At 44.7% G+C, this 20,495-nt stretch overlaps 2 protein-coding genes and 1 non-coding gene across 4 annotated transcripts; all 3 read left to right on the top strand.

Annotated features, from left to right (window-relative positions):
• Positions 1-1,836: 1,836 nt before the first annotated feature.
• Positions 1,837-6,028, top strand: tmed10 (transmembrane p24 trafficking protein 10). 2 transcript variants are annotated; one of them, XM_068753615.1, is made up of 5 exons: positions 1,837-2,028; positions 2,853-2,973; positions 3,212-3,285; positions 4,447-4,573; positions 4,715-6,028. In XM_068753615.1, the coding sequence occupies exons 1-5, from the start codon at positions 1,852-1,854 to the stop codon at positions 4,834-4,836; spliced, it is 621 nt and encodes a 206-aa protein (XP_068609716.1). In that variant the 5' UTR covers positions 1,837-1,851; the 3' UTR covers positions 4,837-6,028. The 2 variants fall into 2 exon arrangements, with proteins under 2 accessions (XP_068609716.1, XP_068609717.1); XM_068753616.1 differs by having other exon boundaries at positions 2,853-2,977; positions 3,222-3,285.
• Positions 6,029-7,403: 1,375 nt separating this feature from the next.
• On the top strand, positions 7,404-9,446 carry eif2b2 (eukaryotic translation initiation factor 2B, subunit 2 beta). Its single transcript, XM_068753799.1, has 8 exons — positions 7,404-7,639; positions 7,719-7,839; positions 8,152-8,303; positions 8,385-8,548; positions 8,713-8,808; positions 8,889-9,026; positions 9,109-9,175; positions 9,263-9,446. Exons 1-8 carry the CDS (start codon positions 7,468-7,470, stop codon positions 9,418-9,420), a joined length of 1,068 nt encoding a protein of 355 aa, XP_068609900.1. The 5' UTR covers positions 7,404-7,467; the 3' UTR covers positions 9,421-9,446.
• Positions 9,447-15,606: 6,160 nt separating this feature from the next.
• On the top strand, positions 15,607-15,689 carry trnal-uaa (transfer RNA leucine (anticodon UAA)). Its single transcript has one exon. It is a non-coding gene; the product is annotated as a tRNA-Leu (tRNA).
• Positions 15,690-20,495: the final 4,806 nt, after the last annotated feature.

Raw genomic sequence — 20,495 nt, 5'->3', positions numbered from 1 at the left:
GGAATAGCAGGTGCATATTGCCTCTTTTAACATCAGCATCAACAGCAGTAAAATTAGACCACTATGACGCCAACCTGCGTCGGTGCTGCGACCCAGGGGAGGAAGCAAGGAAGGCGGCGTGCGCCTCAGTAAGAGAGGAGACGCAGGAAAGGAGAGTGTTTGAGGGTAGCAGGCAGCGAGACAGAGATCTCTCTCTCTCCCTCTCTCTCTCTCTCTGTGTGTGTGCTGGTCTAATTGTTAGCACAGCGATGATGAAACAACCGAGTGTTCCTCCTTCCATACGAGGACAAGACGTCGCTTTGGGCTCAGATCCACAGGAACCTTCCTGTGAGGCTTTCCTTTTGTCAAAACAATGTGGAAGGGTTAAGAAACTGAATCGAGTTTAGTATTCAGTACTACATTTAATGACTCTGATAAGTCCCATTCTGGACAAGCAATGTTGACTTTCGATGACATAAGCATTCATGTTCATGGGGATGGAAAAAGCAGATGAAATAATGATTAAATAATCTCGTAAATGTAAATTAGATCATGTTTTAACCTTTTTTTTTGTCCTAACAAATGTTGTAGTGTGGATGATTGTGGGCAACACTATTCTTGGAGGTTATTTGACGCACTAATCTATAATTCCGGTGGGATTTTCCTATCCAATAATTACCGTCTACAGAATGGCAGACTCCCCGCACAGCAGTGTGTCCTCGTCTTGTCCCGTGGGATCAGCAGCAAGGATGTTTCCCTGGAAACTGGGTAGCGCTATCATATGTAATTGGGTAATCCCTGAACTGCTGACAGAAAGATAAGAACTTTGGGCATTTTCAACATGCATCAGCCAACACTGAGCACGGTGTGTCTGTCTCGTAATATGGATTTAACACCAACTGGATGCATCATTAGGCGGTTCTGTGACATTTGTGTACGTCTTAATATAAATCCCTCGGTAAGAGTGGGACGATTGTGAAGAGATCTCTGACACAAAAAAGTGGAGACAGATTATTTCTAATCTTATTATCGTGGTGTCACTATATTTCTATGAGATCAGTGTACGGTGATAAAAATCCTGCAATCAAAGCTCACTCAGCTACAGCATTTGAAACAAGGTCACACATCTGTTTTCATTCGTGACCATCTCATGTTAAATCAAATAAACTGTCAAATAGGAACTGACAATACATTTACCTGCCAGATTCTAAAGACTCTGGCTCCCTGACTGGTACCAAGAACCTGCAAATCGATATTTATTTATTGAGCTACATTATAAAAAGGAAAATATATGTACCATAAACTCAAATCTGAGATGAAAGTTTTTCATTATGTTGAATGTTATCAGGTGTCTTTATGTGATAGGAGCGTGTCAGCGAGGATGAAAAGGAAAGATCTACAAGAAAGTGGTGAATCCAGACATGATGTACAGCATAGAGACAAGCTTCATGAGGCCTCATCGACTGAAAACTATTAAAACAGGAGAAAAACGGCTCAAAACAACTGGCAGCCATTTCCCTACTGAGGGAGACCAAATGTCCCGCACAATGCGGGACATTATTAAAGCCCATTTTAAAATATGAATCTTTTAAACTATGAATTTTGCCATAACCCCTGCCCACACACACACACACACACACACACACACACACACACACACACACACAGAGTCACAGACACACACAGCTACCCTTATAGTGTCCCTTATTTCTTTATTCTCAAGTTGGCACACATGGAAGATGCGTCGGTAAATGGGGGGTGCAGTTCATGCTTCCAGCCAGCAGAGGCGCTCGAGGCTTCAGCTGAACCGGTAGTGTGAGTTGGAACTAAACTGGCTGCTGGCTGGTCTGTCGACTCGGTTGAGGGGCAGCCATGGCTCGCTTCACTGCGCTACTGCTGCTATCGTTTCTTGTCGAATCTGTGTTTTCCATCTCGTTCTTTTTACCGGTCAACTCAAGAAAGTGTTTACGGGAGGAGATTCACAAAGACGTCCTCGTCACGGGGGACTACGAGATAAGCGAGCAGGCGAACACCAAAACGCATCTGAGGGTGAGGACGAACCTGCTAACCAGCTAGCGTAGGCTAGCGCCGAGGCCGAAAGGCGCTTCCGATTCGTTACGACCAAGCCGAAACGCGCTAGCGGTTCATCGATAAATTAATAGCCAGCGTTAAAGAGGCTGCGAACTGTTGCGGGAAATGTTGCCGAATGTCGTGATAAAGTAGGCCCCGAAAAACTCCTTCCTGGTTTCAGTATCGCATTAGCAACCTAGCTAGCTAACGCCGGCGCGCGCTAATGTGTCGAAAATTCATTTTCCCCAAAAAACTCCAGTTAGGCTGCCGCTAGCGAGCACGAATCCGGGTGCGTTCGCTGTTTGCGCTACTTACTGCGTCGTATTGTTTCGAGGTAATTATACATTTGCGTGTGGTCGCTGTGGCTCTGCTGCTGTTACACGTCAGTCTTACCTGGGCTGCCTCTAGCTAGCCACGCTAGCATGTTAGCTGCTTGAATTCTCTGTCGTCTGTAACTTAACTGCTGCTTTAGGCCTCGTAATTCATCTACAGGTTTCTGTCCTTGCGTTGTTAAGATTAAAGATGAAATGAAAATGGTCTTTTGAGAAACTTGAGTTTGAACAGCTGCTAAATGAATGCCGTAGAATAAGAGTCAACGCGGGCTTTATTTTATCGTATAACCTCATCTTTTGTATTTCCATGTCTTGATAGTGTCGTCAAAGAAATGTCAAAAACGTAAGGAGCGCAAGACATTTTCTCAGAGACCATTTTGTGCTTTCTACCATCACTTCAGGCAGAGGGAAGCATGAAGGGTATTCAGCAAAATACAGAGTTTGAGCATGAATATTTGTTTTCATTTGTAGATCACGGATTCTTCGAGCCATACTCTTTACTCGAAGGACGATGCAACGAAGGGGAAGTTTGCATTCACCACGGAGGACTATGACATGTTTGAAGTGTGCTTCGAGAGCAAGTCGCCCATGGGTGTGTGTTTTATTCCGAGGTCACAGTCATGCAATTTATATTTATTTAACACGGTGCATAAACACAATTTGGAGAGCCAGAGTGAAGGATGATGACTAATGATGTGAGAAAAAGGTCTGCTGTATTCTTCATTTATGTGGAGTCACCAGATTCTAAGAATAAGTGTCGGCCGCTTCTGAAGTAGCCAGGAGGGACAATTTAAGCTCTAATGACGCCAAAATCTCTGCCTTCTAACCAGGGACTGGAAGAGTTCCTGACCAGCTGGTCAATCTGGACATGAAGCACGGCGTGGAGGCCAAAAACTATGAAGAGGTGAGTGTTGAACCGTTTCCTCTTCACAAAGCGGTTCAGACGAATTTACAATCTGCGTTTGTTATTGCGTTAGTTAGGCTAAACCCCGCCCCGTTTTGTTTAAGTCAAACGAAATGTGTGTGTGTGTGTGTGTGTGTGCGTACATGCAGACGCTAAGGGGACATTCATGTCCTCTGTAGTGGACATTTTGTGTGCATTTGGCAAATTAAAATGCCACTTCCCAATGAAATATCAAAGGAAAAGGGAACGCTTGCCACATAATGAGAATTGCTGTCTGGGTGAGAGAAATTCTGGGGGTTGATTTTCACCATTTAAAATGGCAGAAAAAAAGAAATGAAGGCGAAATGACTCGTGTGATATTTTCTGCTGTTAGCAAAGCGTGATAACGGTGTCGGGGTGGAACCGTGGAACTTGTAGGGGAGGATCTTTCCTCTGTATCGGTGCGCATCGTCTCACCCACTGAGGACGGTGGCTGCATCAGGAAACACTAAAAATAAGCACAGAAGTGATGAAGCTGAGAGAACCCCCCCCCCCCCCCCCCCCACACACACACACACACACACACATGCTGCATGGACTTGACGTACTGTTGTGCTGAGGGAGATTGTGGGCGGATCTTCAGGGAGAGCTCCGGGGGGGGGGGGGGGGGGGCTGTCGTTATAATAGATCGGTTCTTTAACACAAACCTTTTAAAATGCTTCTTTGCGCACTGCTTTAAAAAAAAAAAATGAAATGCCATTTCTATTGGTCTGCACTAATCAATCGATCCAGACCGAAGCGAGAAACGGAGGAATTGTTCTTTTAGTTTATGCTGATTCAGCTTTCCAACTCCAGCGACGGTAAATCGTGCTCAAAGTGTACGTCCTGAGTTTACCTGCCTGCCTTTACTCCTCCTCTGATGGGCTGAGCGTTACAACAATCTTTCACACGCAGCCACTCGGATCATGCTAGAAAATAAAATCATTATCTGACCAAAGCAATCGTAGTAACAGCAGAGCCGTGAGGTCACCGGAGTAGTCAGTTCAGACCGCTACTACCCTGTTGCATGACCACAGCCTTGGAGTGACCCCTGCTGGACAGTCCGTGTGATGACGCATGCTCAGAGAGGGCCTCTTAGGTGACGCTTTTGTTGTTGTAGTAGAATCTGTTTTGTGCCTTCAGATTGCGAAGGTGGAGAAGTTGAAGCCTCTCGAGGTGGAGCTGAGGCGGCTGGAGGACCTGTCGGAGTCGATTGTCAACGACTTTGCTTACATGAAGAAGAGGGAGGAAGAGATGCGGGACACCAACGGTAAGAGCAGCGCCCTCTGCAGGAAAATCAGAGTCAGCGTTGCATTATAAGTCTTCTCAACCTTATGAATTGTTCATTTAGTCTTTTTGCTGTTTAGCTCATGACCTGACCGGTAACTTGCCGTTCTCTCCCGCCCCCTAGAGTCGACTAACACGCGTGTGCTGTACTTCAGCGTATTCTCCATGTGCTGTCTGATCGGGCTGGCGACATGGCAGGTTTTCTACTTGCGGCGTTTCTTCAAGGCAAAGAAGCTGATCGAGTAAAGCCCCCCCCCTCAGCTCCTTACCTCAGGGGAAGCCGCCTTCCAGTCAGCCAACACATCCCAACAATCCACCCTCTTTGGACGAGCTTCAGCAAACGACACCAAGTGAGGTTGAGGGGCTCGATTTCTAGTTTGATGGCTGCGAGGGCGAGAGAGCGAGAGAGAGAGAGAGAGCGAGTACCACGGTCGTCCTCTTTAAGGTGATTAATCTGTTTATTTAGTTTGAAACATGCAAAGCTCTGCAGGGAGAAACGCAGAGCGACGCGGGACGCTCCGCCGCCATTAGTGAGGCGGCGCCGTTTCTGTGGCGCTCCACGTTTCCGCCTGCAGCACGCCGAACGACGACGTGATCTTACAACCGGTTGGACAGTGATGCTCGGTCTGAATGGATGTGCCGTGAGCTGAACGCGTTCTGACCTTATGTGGGCGCCCTCGTCGTTCGCCGCGTCACGCCAACTCGTTCCTTGGCGCCCCTTTTATCAAGCGAAGGCTGTTTGAAAATTGGTTTGTTGTTACTTTGATGGGGAAAAAACCAATTGGCAGCCACTTAACTTTATGTCACTTAATTTGAATACATGTTCGGTAGCAAAATTAAATAGTATTTGGTTTAGCTACTTAGTTGCTAATACATGCGATGTTTGGGGGGGGGGGGGGGGTTCTAGAGCAATATTCTTGGCTATAAATTAGGTCACTTCAACGAGTTCTTGAATATTTTAACTTTGCTTTTGGAACACAAATATTAGACTGTCACCAATCAAAGTAGCCGGAAACCAAAATAAACCCTTTTTACAGGATTATACTCTGTTCAGTACTTCTATGATACAGTTCATGTATACTTGTCTAAACGTCTGTTGTCAGAGGATTCAGGCTTCATGAAATTTCCTTTCAGTTCGGCACTTTTCTTTCCACGCTGGTTAATTTGATCGATCCTTCCCGATGGCAGTTCGTACAGATCCATCCAGCTTGCTCTTTTCTTTACAGATACGTGAGGATGGGCGGGGGGGGGGGGGGTGTAGTTGCAAATGTTCAGATTGGTTTTGGCAGGGATTAATTCAGGCGTCTGTCACAGATACATTTTTAAACAATGAACGTGTGCATTATGCGCCATCAATGATTTCTTTTTTTTTTGTTGACTGATAAATTTTGTAAATTTGTGTTGGGCTTTTATTCAATAAAATATTGGATGGATTTAATTTTGTTATGGTTTCGTCTTGATGTGTATTTCCCAGCTGCAATATTAATGTATGGAATTAATGGTTTCTAGTTTGATGGCAGTATTTAAAATAAAAATCCCCCAAAAATAAAGATTGCAGCAGAACCTCGGCAGAAAGAGTGAACGACGTCCTTTACATAGTTAAACGTAATATATTCAATTAACACGAATGCAGACGCTCTGTTACTCAAATGTGCTTCTGTCTTTCCAAGTAACTTTTTTTTTTTTTTTTTTCATTTTCTAACCGCTTATTCCGTTATCGGGTCGCGGGCCAAGCTGGAGCCAATCCCAGCAGTCAATGGGCGAGACACGGGGAGAACACGCAAACTCCTCACAGAATGGCCACAGGCCGGAGACGAACCTGCGACCATCTCGCTGTGAGGCAACAGTGCTTACCACTGCGCCACCGAGCCGCCCCCCCCACTGAGCCGCCGTCCAAGTAACATGTTCATGTATAATTTGTATTCTTCGTGTTCCCGTCTAAATTGTTTAAATACAATTTCATGTCCGTTTTATCGGATGTCTTGGGATTTTGAAGAGGAAGCAGATGCAGGCAGCAGGAGTCCCGCGTGACCTTGCAGGGTCTGTCTGTCGCTGGTCACGTGTTGGTGGAGCTGAGGGACCGGGCTTCAAAGCCACATGCTAATGCAGGTTTGAAATGTCATTAAAAAAAATGGTTTCACATGTTTAGAACGAGCCACAGATAACAGAAATCTCAAAACAAGCCTACATGTACAACCCCCTGGTAAAAAATGAATTATGGGATCACCAGTCCTCGGTAGAACGTTCATTCAGACGTTTAAACTTACAGCTATATGTCTTGAAAAACAAAACGCACAGCAGAACAAATGGGTGTAAGTTTGGGTCGACATCTGTGGTTGAACTCAGAAATAGCCAAAATGATTTACAGGAATGAGTATTTTGTAGTAGTACAAATACATACTAAAACTACTTAGGGAGCCGATCAGGGCCCAATATTCATCATCCACATGTGAAATGGTAACAAACCCTCCAGTGCACAAATTTCTGTGAACAAAAGGACAACATTATGTCCAACATATGCCAAATAATCACAGAAGCGTCACTTATACCCCCCCCCAATATATATTTATTTCATTAATACCAATTGCCAGGGGGGGAATAACATTCTAATAATTTGTAGGTGACACAGATATTTAACGTTTTTGTTCAATGAACCACTAATTAATTTTATATACGCCAAACTATCATTATAAAAATATTTGAACGCAGCTCTTTGCTTCTTATATTTGCATTTGTGGAAAGAGAACTTCATAGAAGCGTCACGCTGTCCTCGCGAAGCAGTGAGTGACGTCACTGCCCTGCGCCGGAGGTACCCCCCTCTGAACTGCTTCCTGGTTTCCCGTGCACTTTGACAACAGGTTTTTTTTCGCAACAGCAATGCCGGTTTCAGACAAAGAGACGGACCTGACGGAGAGAATCGAGGCGTTTCTGTCCGACCTGAAGCGCGGCGGCAGCGGGACCGGACCGCCGCGGGGCTCGGCGGAGACGGCGCGAGAAACCACCGCCCTGCTGCGCAGGATCACGGCGCAGGCCCGCTGGAGCAGCGCAGGTCGGTCCGGCCAAAGGTGCCCCCCCCCTTAGGGTCGAAACCAGACTCTCGGGCTGGGCTAACATGTGATCTGCTTCAGGCGATTTGATGGAAATAATCCGCAAGGAGGGGAGGAGGATGACTTCCGCCCAGCCCTCAGAGACCACGGTGGGCAACATGATCAGGAGAGTGCTGAAGATCATCCGGGAGGAATACGCCAGGTCAGGGGGCTGGGGGCGGGGGGGGGGGGCGGTTTATTGCTGCTAAAACCTTTTCTATCGCTGATGTTTGTGTGAGTTCGGTTAAAATGGTTTCTCAGATGCTATAAAATAAGAGATTCGAGTCTAAACAGATTCTTTTTTTTATTTTAACCCAAGTAAATAGTATTTAGTGATGATTGTGTTGTGTTTGACTTGTTTTAATGTTCTACGAGTCGAGCAGAAGCAGGCTGACATTAATGCTACATAATTACATATGGGTAAACGTGCATGTACTATCCGTTGCCATGACGACTGATGTTGTGTTTTGTGCAGATCTCGAGGCAGCAGTGAGGAGGCGGACCAGCAGGAATCCCTCCACAAGCTGCTGACCTCCGGGGGGCTCAGCGAGGAGAACTTCAGGCAGCATTTTGCTTCGCTCAAAGCGAACGTCATCGAGGCCATCAACGAGCTGCTGTCTGAGCTGGGTGTGTTCCGTTCCTCTTAAATCATTTTAAATCGGTGTCTTTTTTATCATCTCTGTTTGTTTTTTTTAACCCTTTTTACAGACGGCACGGCCGACAACATTGCAATGCAGGCCCTGGAGCACATTCACTCCAACGAGGTCATCATGACTATCGGTCGCTCGCGCACAGTCGAGGCCTTCCTCAAAGATGCTGCGCGCAAGCGCAAGTTCCACGTCATTGTGGCGGAGTGCGCCCCCTTCTGCCAGGTTGTTAACGCGCGTTGCTCCGCCCCAAACCTCAACGCGGGGCGGAGCAATGTGCGCAGGTTGCGCGTTAAAGTGAATGCTGAAATATCGTGATGTGTTTTTGACCGAAGGCGAGTAAAACTCGGTGCTACCGATGTTGTCTCCTTTTGTTCATGTCCAACCAGGGACACGAGATGGCGACCAGTCTCTCTCAGGCTGGCATTGAGACAACCGTGATTGCAGACGCTGCTATATTTGCAGTCATCTCTCGGGTTAATAAGGTATCTGACCCCGCTGATGGCTTTTTAGATCGTGATGTCAAGGCATGTGTTTCAACCTGTGCCCCCCCCCCCCCTCCAAGGTTTTCATTGGTACGCAGACCGTTCTGGCGAATGGTGGGCTGAGGGCCGTCAACGGGACACACACTCTGGCCCTCGCAGCCAAGCACCACTCGACCCCTTTGATCATTTGCGCCCCCATGTTCAAGCTCTCGCCTCAGGTAGGACGAGAATCCAGTTCGATGGTTTCTGAATATAATAAATGAGCATAAAACTGTTTTTTTTTTTTGTGTGTGTCTTTAGTTCCCAAATGAAGAAGATACTTTCCACAAGTTTGTCTCTCCACACGAGGTTCTTCCTTTCACTGAAGGCAAGTCTGGCATTTAAAACCCAAATCCTTAACTTGAAATACTACATGCTCTCCTTTCACTGACGGATTTATCATCGTGTGCTTTAGGGGAGATTCTCTCCAAAGTGAACGTGCATTGTCCCGTGTTTGACTACGTCCCACCTGAGCTCATCACACTGTTCATTTCTAACATTGGAGGACACGCGCCCTCATACATCTACCGACTGATGAGTGAACTTTACCATCCAGAGGACCATGAACTTTAAAAGTGTTTAAAAATATATAAATAAAATGGCTTATGTAATTTCATGTGTATCTCTTTTTTTTTTTGAAGGTGGCAGTACTCATTAAACGAATTTGTGTACCGGTACGTGTATGTAACTTCAATTTTTGAAGTACGTTAAGAATTTTGTGGCAAAGAAAATATTCTGTCCCCTTTTGCAATTCCCCACAAAATATGTTAATTTCTATGAATCACATTTGTTCAAATTCATGTTTAAAAAGCTATTTTAAGGCATTAACATTTAAATAAAAAATGCAAAGGGAACATGCCCGACATTTAATATAAAGAAATGTACAGGAAACGTGCCGAATCTTTGCTTCTCGGATTGGACCAGCTTTGTCATCCTTTCTGTGCATCCAATGGTTGTAATTCCAGGCGTCCTCCAGTAGGAGGCGGTGTCGCACCAGCATAGCAGCGGCTTTGTGAGGGTTCCGCAACGTGAACAATAAGCTGCTTGTTGTTAAAGTGTGACGTTTGTGTTACACGTGAAGGTATCGACGAGTCAAAAAGGGCCGTGGTTCGCTGTATTGCTCAGGCTGTGTTGCTCATGGGCTGATCCGCCTGGTCACGGGTGCGATCCAGCTGACTCACCGGGCCACGAGATCTTAGACCTGCTACGACTCCTCCGAGGAGGCGACGCGGTGGTCCCCGGTCCCCGGGGCGCACCACATCGAGCGCGGACACCCGATCGGCAGACCGTCATCTGTGAGCGCCTGAGCTCAGGCGAGCCGCCAGCCCGCCCGCCTCCCGGTAGCTTTGATTACAGGCGCGCGCCACCACGCCCGGCAGTTCTGTCGACGACCCAGGTGTCTTTTGTCTTTCACTAGAATGACGTCATATATGAGCGACGCGGCGATGCGACAGAGTTCGCTGGTCCGTCCATTTCTTGTACAGTAGAGACGAATGGACTCTATCCCTCCAAGAAATGAGTCGTATGGAGGCTGCCGTGTTGTTAACTTTGATTAAGAACGTTAGTGTGAGGATGACGCTCTTCCGGTCATTTGAATCAAAAACATAATTATTTCGTCAATGTAGATTTTCTAACAAGCATTAGTGGATGTGTCAACAATGTAAATAAACCTTGTCTCTTTGTATTCCCGTTTGGATCAGGGCTGCTTTCTTCTTTAATTTAAGCATATTGAATTATCAGGCATCATTTGACAGTTTGTAGGTCAAATTATTGTATCGTTGTTCTCATAAATATTATAATTTGGTTTCGCTTCCTGTCATAAGAAATGAATGAATGAATTTGATTCTGGTTCACTTTTCAGTGAGACAGAGACAAATGACAACATTTCAAAGGCTGTGTAGCCCAGATGAAGCGAAAGGGATTGAGGCAAATGCTTATTTGGAACCTTCTTCTCTTACAATAACAATAATTTATGTAATCTATTGTCATTCATTGGCATTTTGCATCAGTGGTGTAATTTATTTTAGATTAATTGTTAGTTTGCATCGGCGGTGTAAAATCATTTTATTTTTCTAATGTTACTTTGCATCAATTGAGTTATTGAATATTGGATTTATTTTTATTTGTATTGTTAAATTTGTATTGTTAATTGTGGATGATTTATGGACGAAGGACTTTCAACGGAAACAAGACCGCAAGGGCTTTTCTGAAATGCTCCTCTTAGACAGGATGTTTGACTTTATTTGTACTGTAATACATGCTACTGTGTGACTGTACTTGTACTCTAACATTCTATCTAATAAATATATTCATTCATTCATTCATCCAAAAAAACTTTTTTTTTTTTTAACTTTTCCTACTCAGTAGACATGAATTATTGAAGACATTACCCAATATCTATAGATACATAAATATACATTATACACGCACAGTGCAAACCTGTTTCATTCCCAGTGTGTCCTTTGTTATTTAGTATTTTCTATGTGGTTCTGAGGAAGAGTGGGGGTGGGTGCAGGGCTCCGGATCCAGAGGGATCATGGTTGGGGCGGTCCGGGTCCAGGTGAGCCCAGAGGCGATTCATCCTCTTTGATTTCTTTTTCTGGGGCTAAATAATAATAATGCGATGCGACTGTTTTAATCACGCTTTCACAGGCACATTCCATTATTCATACATTTGACTGACTTCAGTACCGTTTAGGCCTTCTTGCTGGAATGCAAAGTTAACCAGTATTTATAGGAGTTGATACCTGAAGGAGCAGCTGCTCGTCGTTAAAGTGTAACGTTTGTGTTACACGTGAAGGTATCGACGAGTCCAAAAAGACTGTGTTTCGCTGTTTTACTCAGGCTGCGCTGCAGCGTCTATTCACGGGCGCGATCCCGCTACTGAGCGGCACGGGGGCTTTGACCTGCTCCGTTTCCGGCCTGGGCCGGTGCACCCCTCCTTAGGCGACCTGGTGGTCCCGAGCTCCCCCAGGAGCACCATATCGATACCGAGCTTAGCGCGGACACCCGATCGGCATAGCCCGCTGCAGCTCAGAGCTCCTGAGCTCAAGCGATCCGCCAGCCTCAGCCTCCCGGTAGCTTGGATTACAGGCGCGCGCCACCGCGCCCGGCGAGTGGACCGCAAGCTCATAGGACTTTTAACTTTGACTAACATGACGTCATCGTGTTGCTGCAGCGGCTTCTATTGGGGAACGTGAGAATTGCATCTGCTCAGGCGACGTCAGGTCCTCAAACGCGAATGTATTTGAATTACAACGTTTAAAATTAAGCGCTTATGTAATTGAGAATTATTTATTCATGTTATTGTGTAGATAGTTTGAAAATGTGATTTAAATAAATGTAATTGTTAATTGTCAATGCATCTAAGTATTCTGTACTTATCCAGGGAATATTTCTTTTGAGGAAATATATCGATCCTGCTTCCTGCTTCATGTTTTATTTTAATTCACCAAAATTAAAAGTGTACACGACTTTATCCTATAATGTAAACGGTAATTGTATATTATTCTCTAACCACCAGGTGGCACCCCTCCCTTCTTGTTTTTAGGCTCTGCTTCGCTTCACTTGGAGCTTTGCTGCTTTTAACGCGTAAAGTTGCATTGAGTGGTTGGATGTGAAGGCTTGGCTAAGGAGGGAGCATGAGGAGGGTTTTGGCACCCTGCTTCGGTCTAGCAGAGAGAGTGCATTGTTCTCTGACCTAAATCTCTTGACCTGGAACTGCAGAAAAAAGATCAGCATGAATGGGACGCTGCAACATGTCTTCACTCTCCACTGAGCCACACTCGCTTGTCAGACCGTGACATCGTCCAACCGTCAAACAACAAATTGTGACAATTAGCCCATCCGAAAAGGACAGGAGAGGAAAGATTAAGCACTGCAAAACAAAATTTGAATCACAATGATTCATCTGACCTTTAGCTCAAATTTTATCTTTGGCGTCTATCTTTATGTCCCATCAGAATTAATCTGTGAGACACTGTTGCACCGCTGAAAAAGAATACAACAAACCAGATACATGCACCCACGGCTCAGAAACTCTCACAATAAAGCAGGCAAGTGATAGTCTAATAACATCTAAAAGATCCAGGACTGCCATATACTCTGCTTTGATGGGTCTATCTCAGCTGTTTACGGGGGGGGGGGGGGGGGGAAGGTTACATCCCTGAGATTGCAAATGGTGTAATACCTATATCTTAAATATATTACTGGATATTTAATGTGTGACACAACAACCTTTATTTTTTATTATCATTAATTCTAAAGAAGGTCGCTGCATGTGGCAGTCCTTTTGTTGTTTCTTGGAATTAAAAATCATCTCATTTGTAAAGTAGATCTACACAGAAAACAGAAGCATTACAACAACAGACAGTTAAAGCTTCATCATCATCATCATCATCATCATCATCACACCAGGCAGGGTGAGGAACTGGATGATCTTTCAGACCAACATTGGAGGAGAAAGTTCACGTTTTGTACATTTTCCCTGGCATTATCCTGTCATCCTGCCGGTAGAGTGTTCCTCCTCAGTATTTTTCCACCATTCCCGTCTCACCTGTCCACTCACCTGTCTCTCAGTGAAGCAGTCACCTGCGTACCAACCAGTGAGTTGTCTTTGTGCTCCGGCTGCATGTTCCCACTTCTCCTCTCCATCTCTCATTCCTCTGAGGGTTTTTCTTTTTTGATTGTTGTTAATTGTCTGTTATTGACTTCTTCCCTTGAATCTGAACCAAACCTCATTCCGTCTTAGAGGATTTCTACTCTCAGCCCACATTTAACTCCCTCGAGCCCCATTTAGATGTAACAGAAAGACACACTGGATGTCACCATTTAGCCCGCAGGCTCATCAGCATCTCAAACACATCCAGTGGCATCGGCACATTTCCAGGCGTGTCTTGGCAAGGCCCCACTTGTCATTTTTTTTGTGCTCACGCGTTCGTCTTAGTGCGAGGAGGAGGAGGAGATGAATCTCATTCTTTTTTTTCATCACAGCGACTTCATTCTTCACAGCCCTTTGATGAGACAGGGCCGCAATCCGAGGTGGAGCCTGGAGATTTATGGCTGGCAGACGTGTGCAGGTCATTAAAGCCCAGAGCCCTGCTAATGAACAGTCAGTGCAATCACACCGAGAGGAGTACAGTGTGTCCAGAACGCATCCATCGACCGGTAAGCGGTATTCTGACCGGGCCGTCTGAGAGGACAACAAGATCCTTCTTTATTTTCTAATGGTTCTGCATCTGACCTGAGACGGCAAGGCTTTCGAGTTTGACAGGTCAGAGCAGAAATTGGGTAATTTGTGCATAGTGTGAACAATTGCATGGTGTTGCCACCTCGCCCCAACACACACACACACACACACACACGCACAAACATGATTATTCCTTTTAACCCCTTGGGGTGCCGATGTGCAGTTGGTATTCCCATGCAGCTGCTGTTTCCCGGCGATGCAGAGAGCCAAGCTGTGCTGGATGTTGTCATCAGAGTGGTGGCGTCTCGTGGGAGAGCAGATATGAGTTGTGTAATTAGCAGGGAAAGGGACCAGCAGCAAACCCAGCGGGGTGTCTGGAAGCCTGAGGGGGCCTTAGAGACGGGTGGGTCACCTGTTTGGTGCTGCCTGTGGCTTTTAGGACGTGATCTAAAGCAATAAGACCAACATGCTTTACATAGCTGCAATGTGACTGGCACATCATCAGAAGGGAATGAAATATGATTGATAATTACTTAAAGTAATACACAAACGAATTCATAATTCATGTCATGTCTTTACTTTTTAGAGACAAAGACGTATAGTAGTATTATAGTAGTATAACATTTTAAAATTTTCTATATATTAAAAATATGATGTGTTGTTTTATAATGTTGTTTCTTTATAACAGGTAGTTTATAGTCTGATTAACTTTTTTTAACCGCCAAATCACACTTCATGTCGCAAAAGATACAAAACAGTCAATAAGAGTAAACATATATCGATCAATCAATCATTTTCAGCTGCAACCCCCCCAAAAATCTGGTTTAAACTTTGCCAATTGCCTTATAAGTGTTTAATTTAACCTTATTTTATTATTCCAAATGCGTGTCATATTCCCAACATACACTGCACGCACATCAATCAATTACTTTTGTGCGCGTGCGCTTGCACCCTCCGCATGTCTGAGTCTGCGTGCGCTGGTGTGTGCAGGTGTATGACGGCTGCTTATGCTCCATCTGCGCCTGTTGCTGATGAGTAAAACCCGTGAAATAGATCCAGTTGGAGATGAGAGGGGGAGACGGGCCTCCTGGGAAATCATCCGCACCTCCACCAGCACCGTGTCAACTTATTTAGCACCCCGGAGAGCTATCAATAAGTGGGTAATTGAATTTTAAGTACAAACACTGGCGTCAAATGAGCGTCGACGGGTGTGTGTGTGTGTGTGTGTGTGTGGTGCGGGGGTTAGTGGTATGAACATGGTGAGGCTGTCATCCGGCCCTCGGGGGGGGTTGCAAAAGAAGGATGAATGTTTAATCCATTAAATAATAATTACAGCCTGTAATGGTCCAGAGTGGCTGGTGGAGAGATGGAGAGGATGGGAGGAGGAGAGAGGGGAGAGAGGGGAGAGAGGAGAAAGAGGGGAGAGAGGAGAAAGAGGGGAGAGAGGGGAAAAAGGGGAGGGAATCAACATGGCTCGCAACTGGATTCACATTGATATCATTATTAGTTTAGAAGTTATTCACAAAAAGCACTCACTCGTGCAGCAATGGCTGATTCTTCTGGCTCTGTGTACCAGGATGGCCGAGTGGTTAAGGCGTTGGACTTAAGATCCAGTGGATGTTTGTCCGCGTGGGTTCGAACCCCACTCCTGGTATGTTGTAATTGTTTTGGGGCTCGAGTCCTTGCTGGAGAGGGGCCAGTCTACCTCCAGAGCACTGCCGAATGCACTGGAAGTGCCCTTGCGCAAGGCACCTCCAGTTTCGCTGATCGTCTTCACCCTACTCTCTCTCTGCATGCTCGGGCCCCTATGCATTTATGCTAGGGCAGTGGTCTCCAAACTACAGCCTGCCTCCACATTTGGCATAATGGTGATTGTTAAATATAAATGTAAACAACAACAACTGTTAAACACACTTGTGACGCATCACAGTTGTGTGTCAGATGTCAGTGATGAAACAAAGATGGCAATGAAGTTGAAATGTAGACATTTTGAACTCATTTGCAATCAAACAACATTTTGAAGACAAATTTGACATAAAGCAAATACTTATTTGTTCATCAACAACGCAGTCCCTTCTCAGAGCAGCCTGTCTCAGGCCCTGGGAGTCAGGCGTGATGTTTGGAGAGAATATATTTCCACTCCGACTGTAAATCAAGTGTTTGGACTGCATGACGAAAAAAAAAGCCTTTTCTGGAGTCTGACGCTGCAAGTGGGAGGAATCCCAGTGAGGAAATCACAAGCTCGTCCCAGGTTAGCCATAAAGAACAGGAAACTAAAGCTAAAGCGTTAGTCTAGACATTAAAATAAAGGGTCATATAAAAAAGGACTTCACTCACTGAGGAGGTTTATTGTATTTTAAAAAGGTGACTGTGAATTTTCTTATTCAAACATAACATTATTCCACAAAATTATACATAATCTAAAAGAAATGACGAGAAAGTCAAACAAGATGCTTAACCCTTGCATCTCCCTTCAAAAAAGTTCCATCCAGTCGAAAAAATATACACATTTTCCAGAAAGTGTGCAAGTTCAACAAAAATTCAAAGGGGGCAAAATTTGGGTTCAATTTGAAAATCTCAATGTTTAGAATAAAAATCCATAAATTGACCCTTAATGCATTTTTATTCTGCCCACATCCTTTCAAATATGTCTGCTATTTAATTTACTATTCTCAAAGTGTTCGAGGTGAATCATGTAGAGTTACACAAAGTCACATTTAACATCGATTTCAGGATTTTAACCCCTTCCAGTCCATTTTGTGCTGACATTACAGGGTCAAATGATGGATTATAAGGCTGATAGTTACCAGAAATCAACTCGTGTGAGGAGGCTGCTTGCCTGTGAGGGAAAATGTTAACACAAGGGTGAAACGTGAACGTGAACATTCAGTGGCATTAAGAACTTCAGAAATCCTTCAATATAGCAGCAGGTGTGTCACATGTTTTGTTGGCCTGTTCTCAATAAATAAAAACACACTTTCAGGCTACATATGAACCAAAACAGAACAGAAATGTGATGGATTTAACTGAGTGTGTTTAAAAACACAAAATGAGTGGACTGAAGTCTTTCCTGTTTGCATTCTGGTCGACATAAAATAAAATAAAATAAATCATTTTGCCTTGTCGGATCAGTGTAGCATGAAGTGCATGACTTCATTCTCCTCTACGCACCGCACACACACACGCACACACACACACACACACACACTGTGATCGCTAAGCTGCACTCCTGATCCAAAATGAGTTTGCTAGCTGGGGTTTTCTCATGCTGCTAACACAATGGCCCTCATATGGGAGCTGCCTGGTGGCATTGCTTAATTAGGCGAAGAGTTGATTCATTTGCACTAATTGACGGCTAATTAAAGGAGTGAGGGCACGTTGAATTGACAATGTTCTACGTGGAGCGGCTCTGACTGAGGGAATTATGAAATGCTCCATTTGCTGGGCACCACCTGCCATTAGAGGCGGCCTCACACATATGTGTGTGTGTGTGTGTGTGTGTTAAGCAGTGATGACATGCAGTCTGTAAATGCAGCTGCTTGTGATCCAAAGTAACTTTGGTTGCAAAAAATAAAAGCTCAGAAGCTCAGCTCTCGCAAAAACAAACAAACATTAAAATACAATAATTTATAATAAGAAAAAATAAACAGTGCTAGCAGACACTTAAAGCTGCATTTAGCAAGCTTTAATCACATCTGCTCACTTTCTAGCAGCATGAAAGGTGTAGTATAGACGATGTGATTGGGTAACATGATCTTGGTATTCAGCCTGCACAGCTGCTAAATATCGGGCAGCATGTAGCAGCTATGAGCGCTATTGCTTCCCTGCTGCAGGGGGTTTGTGGTTTAAACGGCGAGCAGACGATAACACGTTGGTCTTTGCAGTTGACGGCACCTCCTTGGTTCCAGACGCTGTCACAGGAGCTCAATACAAGATCTCGGGATCAAACAGTGGAGACTCTGAGCGCCTCAACTCAAACTCCCTCTCTGCAGGAGACCGGGAATAGGCATTCTTCATGTCTGGTGCTACTCGCATGAATATATATTTAAAAAAAGACAATTAGGGGCTTATTAGAGTCTCAGGCAGTCGGCTCGCCTGCTCGGCCCGCCTGTGAACCGCTGCCATGGCCCAAAACAGTCAGGGGCATTGTCTCACCTAATTACACCCAAACCAGAGGCCCCTTTTTGTCTTGCTACTGCCATGTCCAATTCTCTTCCGTCCCTAACTGCTGGTCCCTGTCCGCTAAATGGACGTGTGTTAATCAGACGAGAAAATGGGCCCAAGCAGTCGTGTCAATTCTTGTTAGGAGCAACTACAATCAGCCATGTTTTCTCAAGAAGGTTTCAGAGCTGTAGTAGGCCTCGCTCCCACGAATCCAAAAGCATCTCTCTCGTTACACTAATATCACATCTGCAAGTGTAAAAGGTAAGTCAGAGCCCCCCCCTGACAAACTTCAACGAACAAATTGATGCACTCGTACAGAAATGGAGACTATAGAAGGGCAATGGCATGAAGTTATTGCCCTAATTGATGTTTTGTGGCCACGGACGACACTGTTGAATGAGCGGCAGCCTTTTGTTGTCTCACCTTCAAAAGGGCGTTTGGATCAACGGCGGTTCCGTTTCCCGGCTCTTCCTCTGAAACGCTGCGCTCAGGGAAATGGCAATTAGCTTGATTAGAAAAGCCATTTCTGGAGGTTCAAACACCGTGATGGGTCAGACGGACTCAGTTGGGAAAGCAGCCGCTGACTTGGAGCTGTAGCGGGCGAGGCGACAGTGTCATGAGCAATATGTTGACCTGGCGGCTTGTCCAGGGTGTGGCCTGCCTCTCGCCCATTGACTGCTGCAGGCAACAGACAAAGTGGTGAGGAAAATTGATGAATTATTGAAACCAGAATTTTACTTCAAAGAAGTTGGTAATAAGAATGAACAATTTATAGCTCAAACTGGAAGAGCGAACAAAAATACAATCAGTCTTTACGTCAAACATTCAAACGCTGTTTACATTTATTGGTCTATATCTTTTTTTGTTGAATCTCTGTCTCCTATAGTGAATGTTATAGCAGAGATTATAATCTCACAAAACAAGATGCTGCTCAGCGCTGAACAAATTGTTACATTTTGAGTCTCAGAATTGAATTAGCAGTTTTTATGTAATATAATTATCCATTTGAAATGTGATTTGATTAGAATTTCCACCAAACACAATAACATTGTTGGTTTAGAATACCAAATCCCTGGATGGATTAAATCATGCTAAATGCGCACACATTTTATGTCAGCGGCTGTTACATGTTTGTTTGTCTTCATCATCAAAAACTAAAAATACTTGACACGCAAACTAACAGCTGTGCGCAAACACGCAATGAATTTATGAGATTCAAAAGGAATAAAAAAAAAAAAAGCATGAGTAACTTCTCTAAAAGTTCACAAGCATTAATACAGGAAAGGTGTGAATCTCAGACTTCACATTCTAAACTGTTTCTTGCTGCATCCGAGTGGATGTGCTGACGTCATCCGCACACGCGTGGAGCGCAGAAACCTCGTGACGTGCGTGGCTGTCGGGGTGACGTTGATCTCTTCATTCACCACTAATGACTGGTCTCAAAAAGCTTCTCGTGCTGAAGGTTATTTGATCCCTCTTTTCAACCTCCTTAGGATGTTTGACTGTACTTGTACTGTAATACATACTACTGTGTGACTGTACTTGTACTCTAACATTCTATCTAATAAATATATTCATCATCATCATCATCCGCGTGCACTTATATCTCCATAAACTATTTATCTATTGTCTTCATGTTTTTCTGTTTATTTTTCCAACACATCAAATTCTTTTTTTTTCTATTTTGAATTTACAATTTCCCACGTCCTCGGGAAAATAAACAATTATTTATTATTGAATTATTCCCCACAGCGTCCCTCTTAAACACTGTGATGTAATATTTTACCATTTGTATTGTGGCCTGTAATTTGGGCATGTATTCTTCTGGGAGATGGAGCGTCGTGTCGAGCCGCCGGGGTGATGCCGCGTCTTGAACCCAGCCCACAATGCGTCGTGGCCCGTGGGATTGTCCGCCAGCAGCCCGACGTGCCGCCAAACCCGCCGCCAAACGCAGCCGAGATTTATTTATTCATCTGATTCGACTGTTATCTGCGCTTCCATCGTGCGCGTCCACTCATCTCCATAAACTCTCCTCTCAACCCGATTGTTCGTCCAGATGTCCAGAAGCGTGCCGCGAATTATCCCCGAACAATGAAGCGGCGCAACAATCGATGAATAACTGATCTCAGATCATTTAGCTGCAGGAAATGTTTATTTTATTTTATTTTGTTTCACAATTAAGTCGGTTTCCATTTGATCTGTGTACTGCGATAATATTCTTCACTTTTTCCTCTCAAAATCGGAATTTTGCGCAGCGCTTTTTGCGCGCATCGCGCCTCAGACAGACGCTTGTGTT

Source organism: Brachionichthys hirsutus, chromosome 20 (genome assembly GCF_040956055.1).
Source record: "Brachionichthys hirsutus isolate HB-005 chromosome 20, CSIRO-AGI_Bhir_v1, whole genome shotgun sequence".
Taxonomy (NCBI): Eukaryota; Metazoa; Chordata; class Actinopteri; order Lophiiformes; family Brachionichthyidae; genus Brachionichthys; species Brachionichthys hirsutus.
This window is presented reverse-complemented; position numbering and strand designations above follow the sequence as displayed.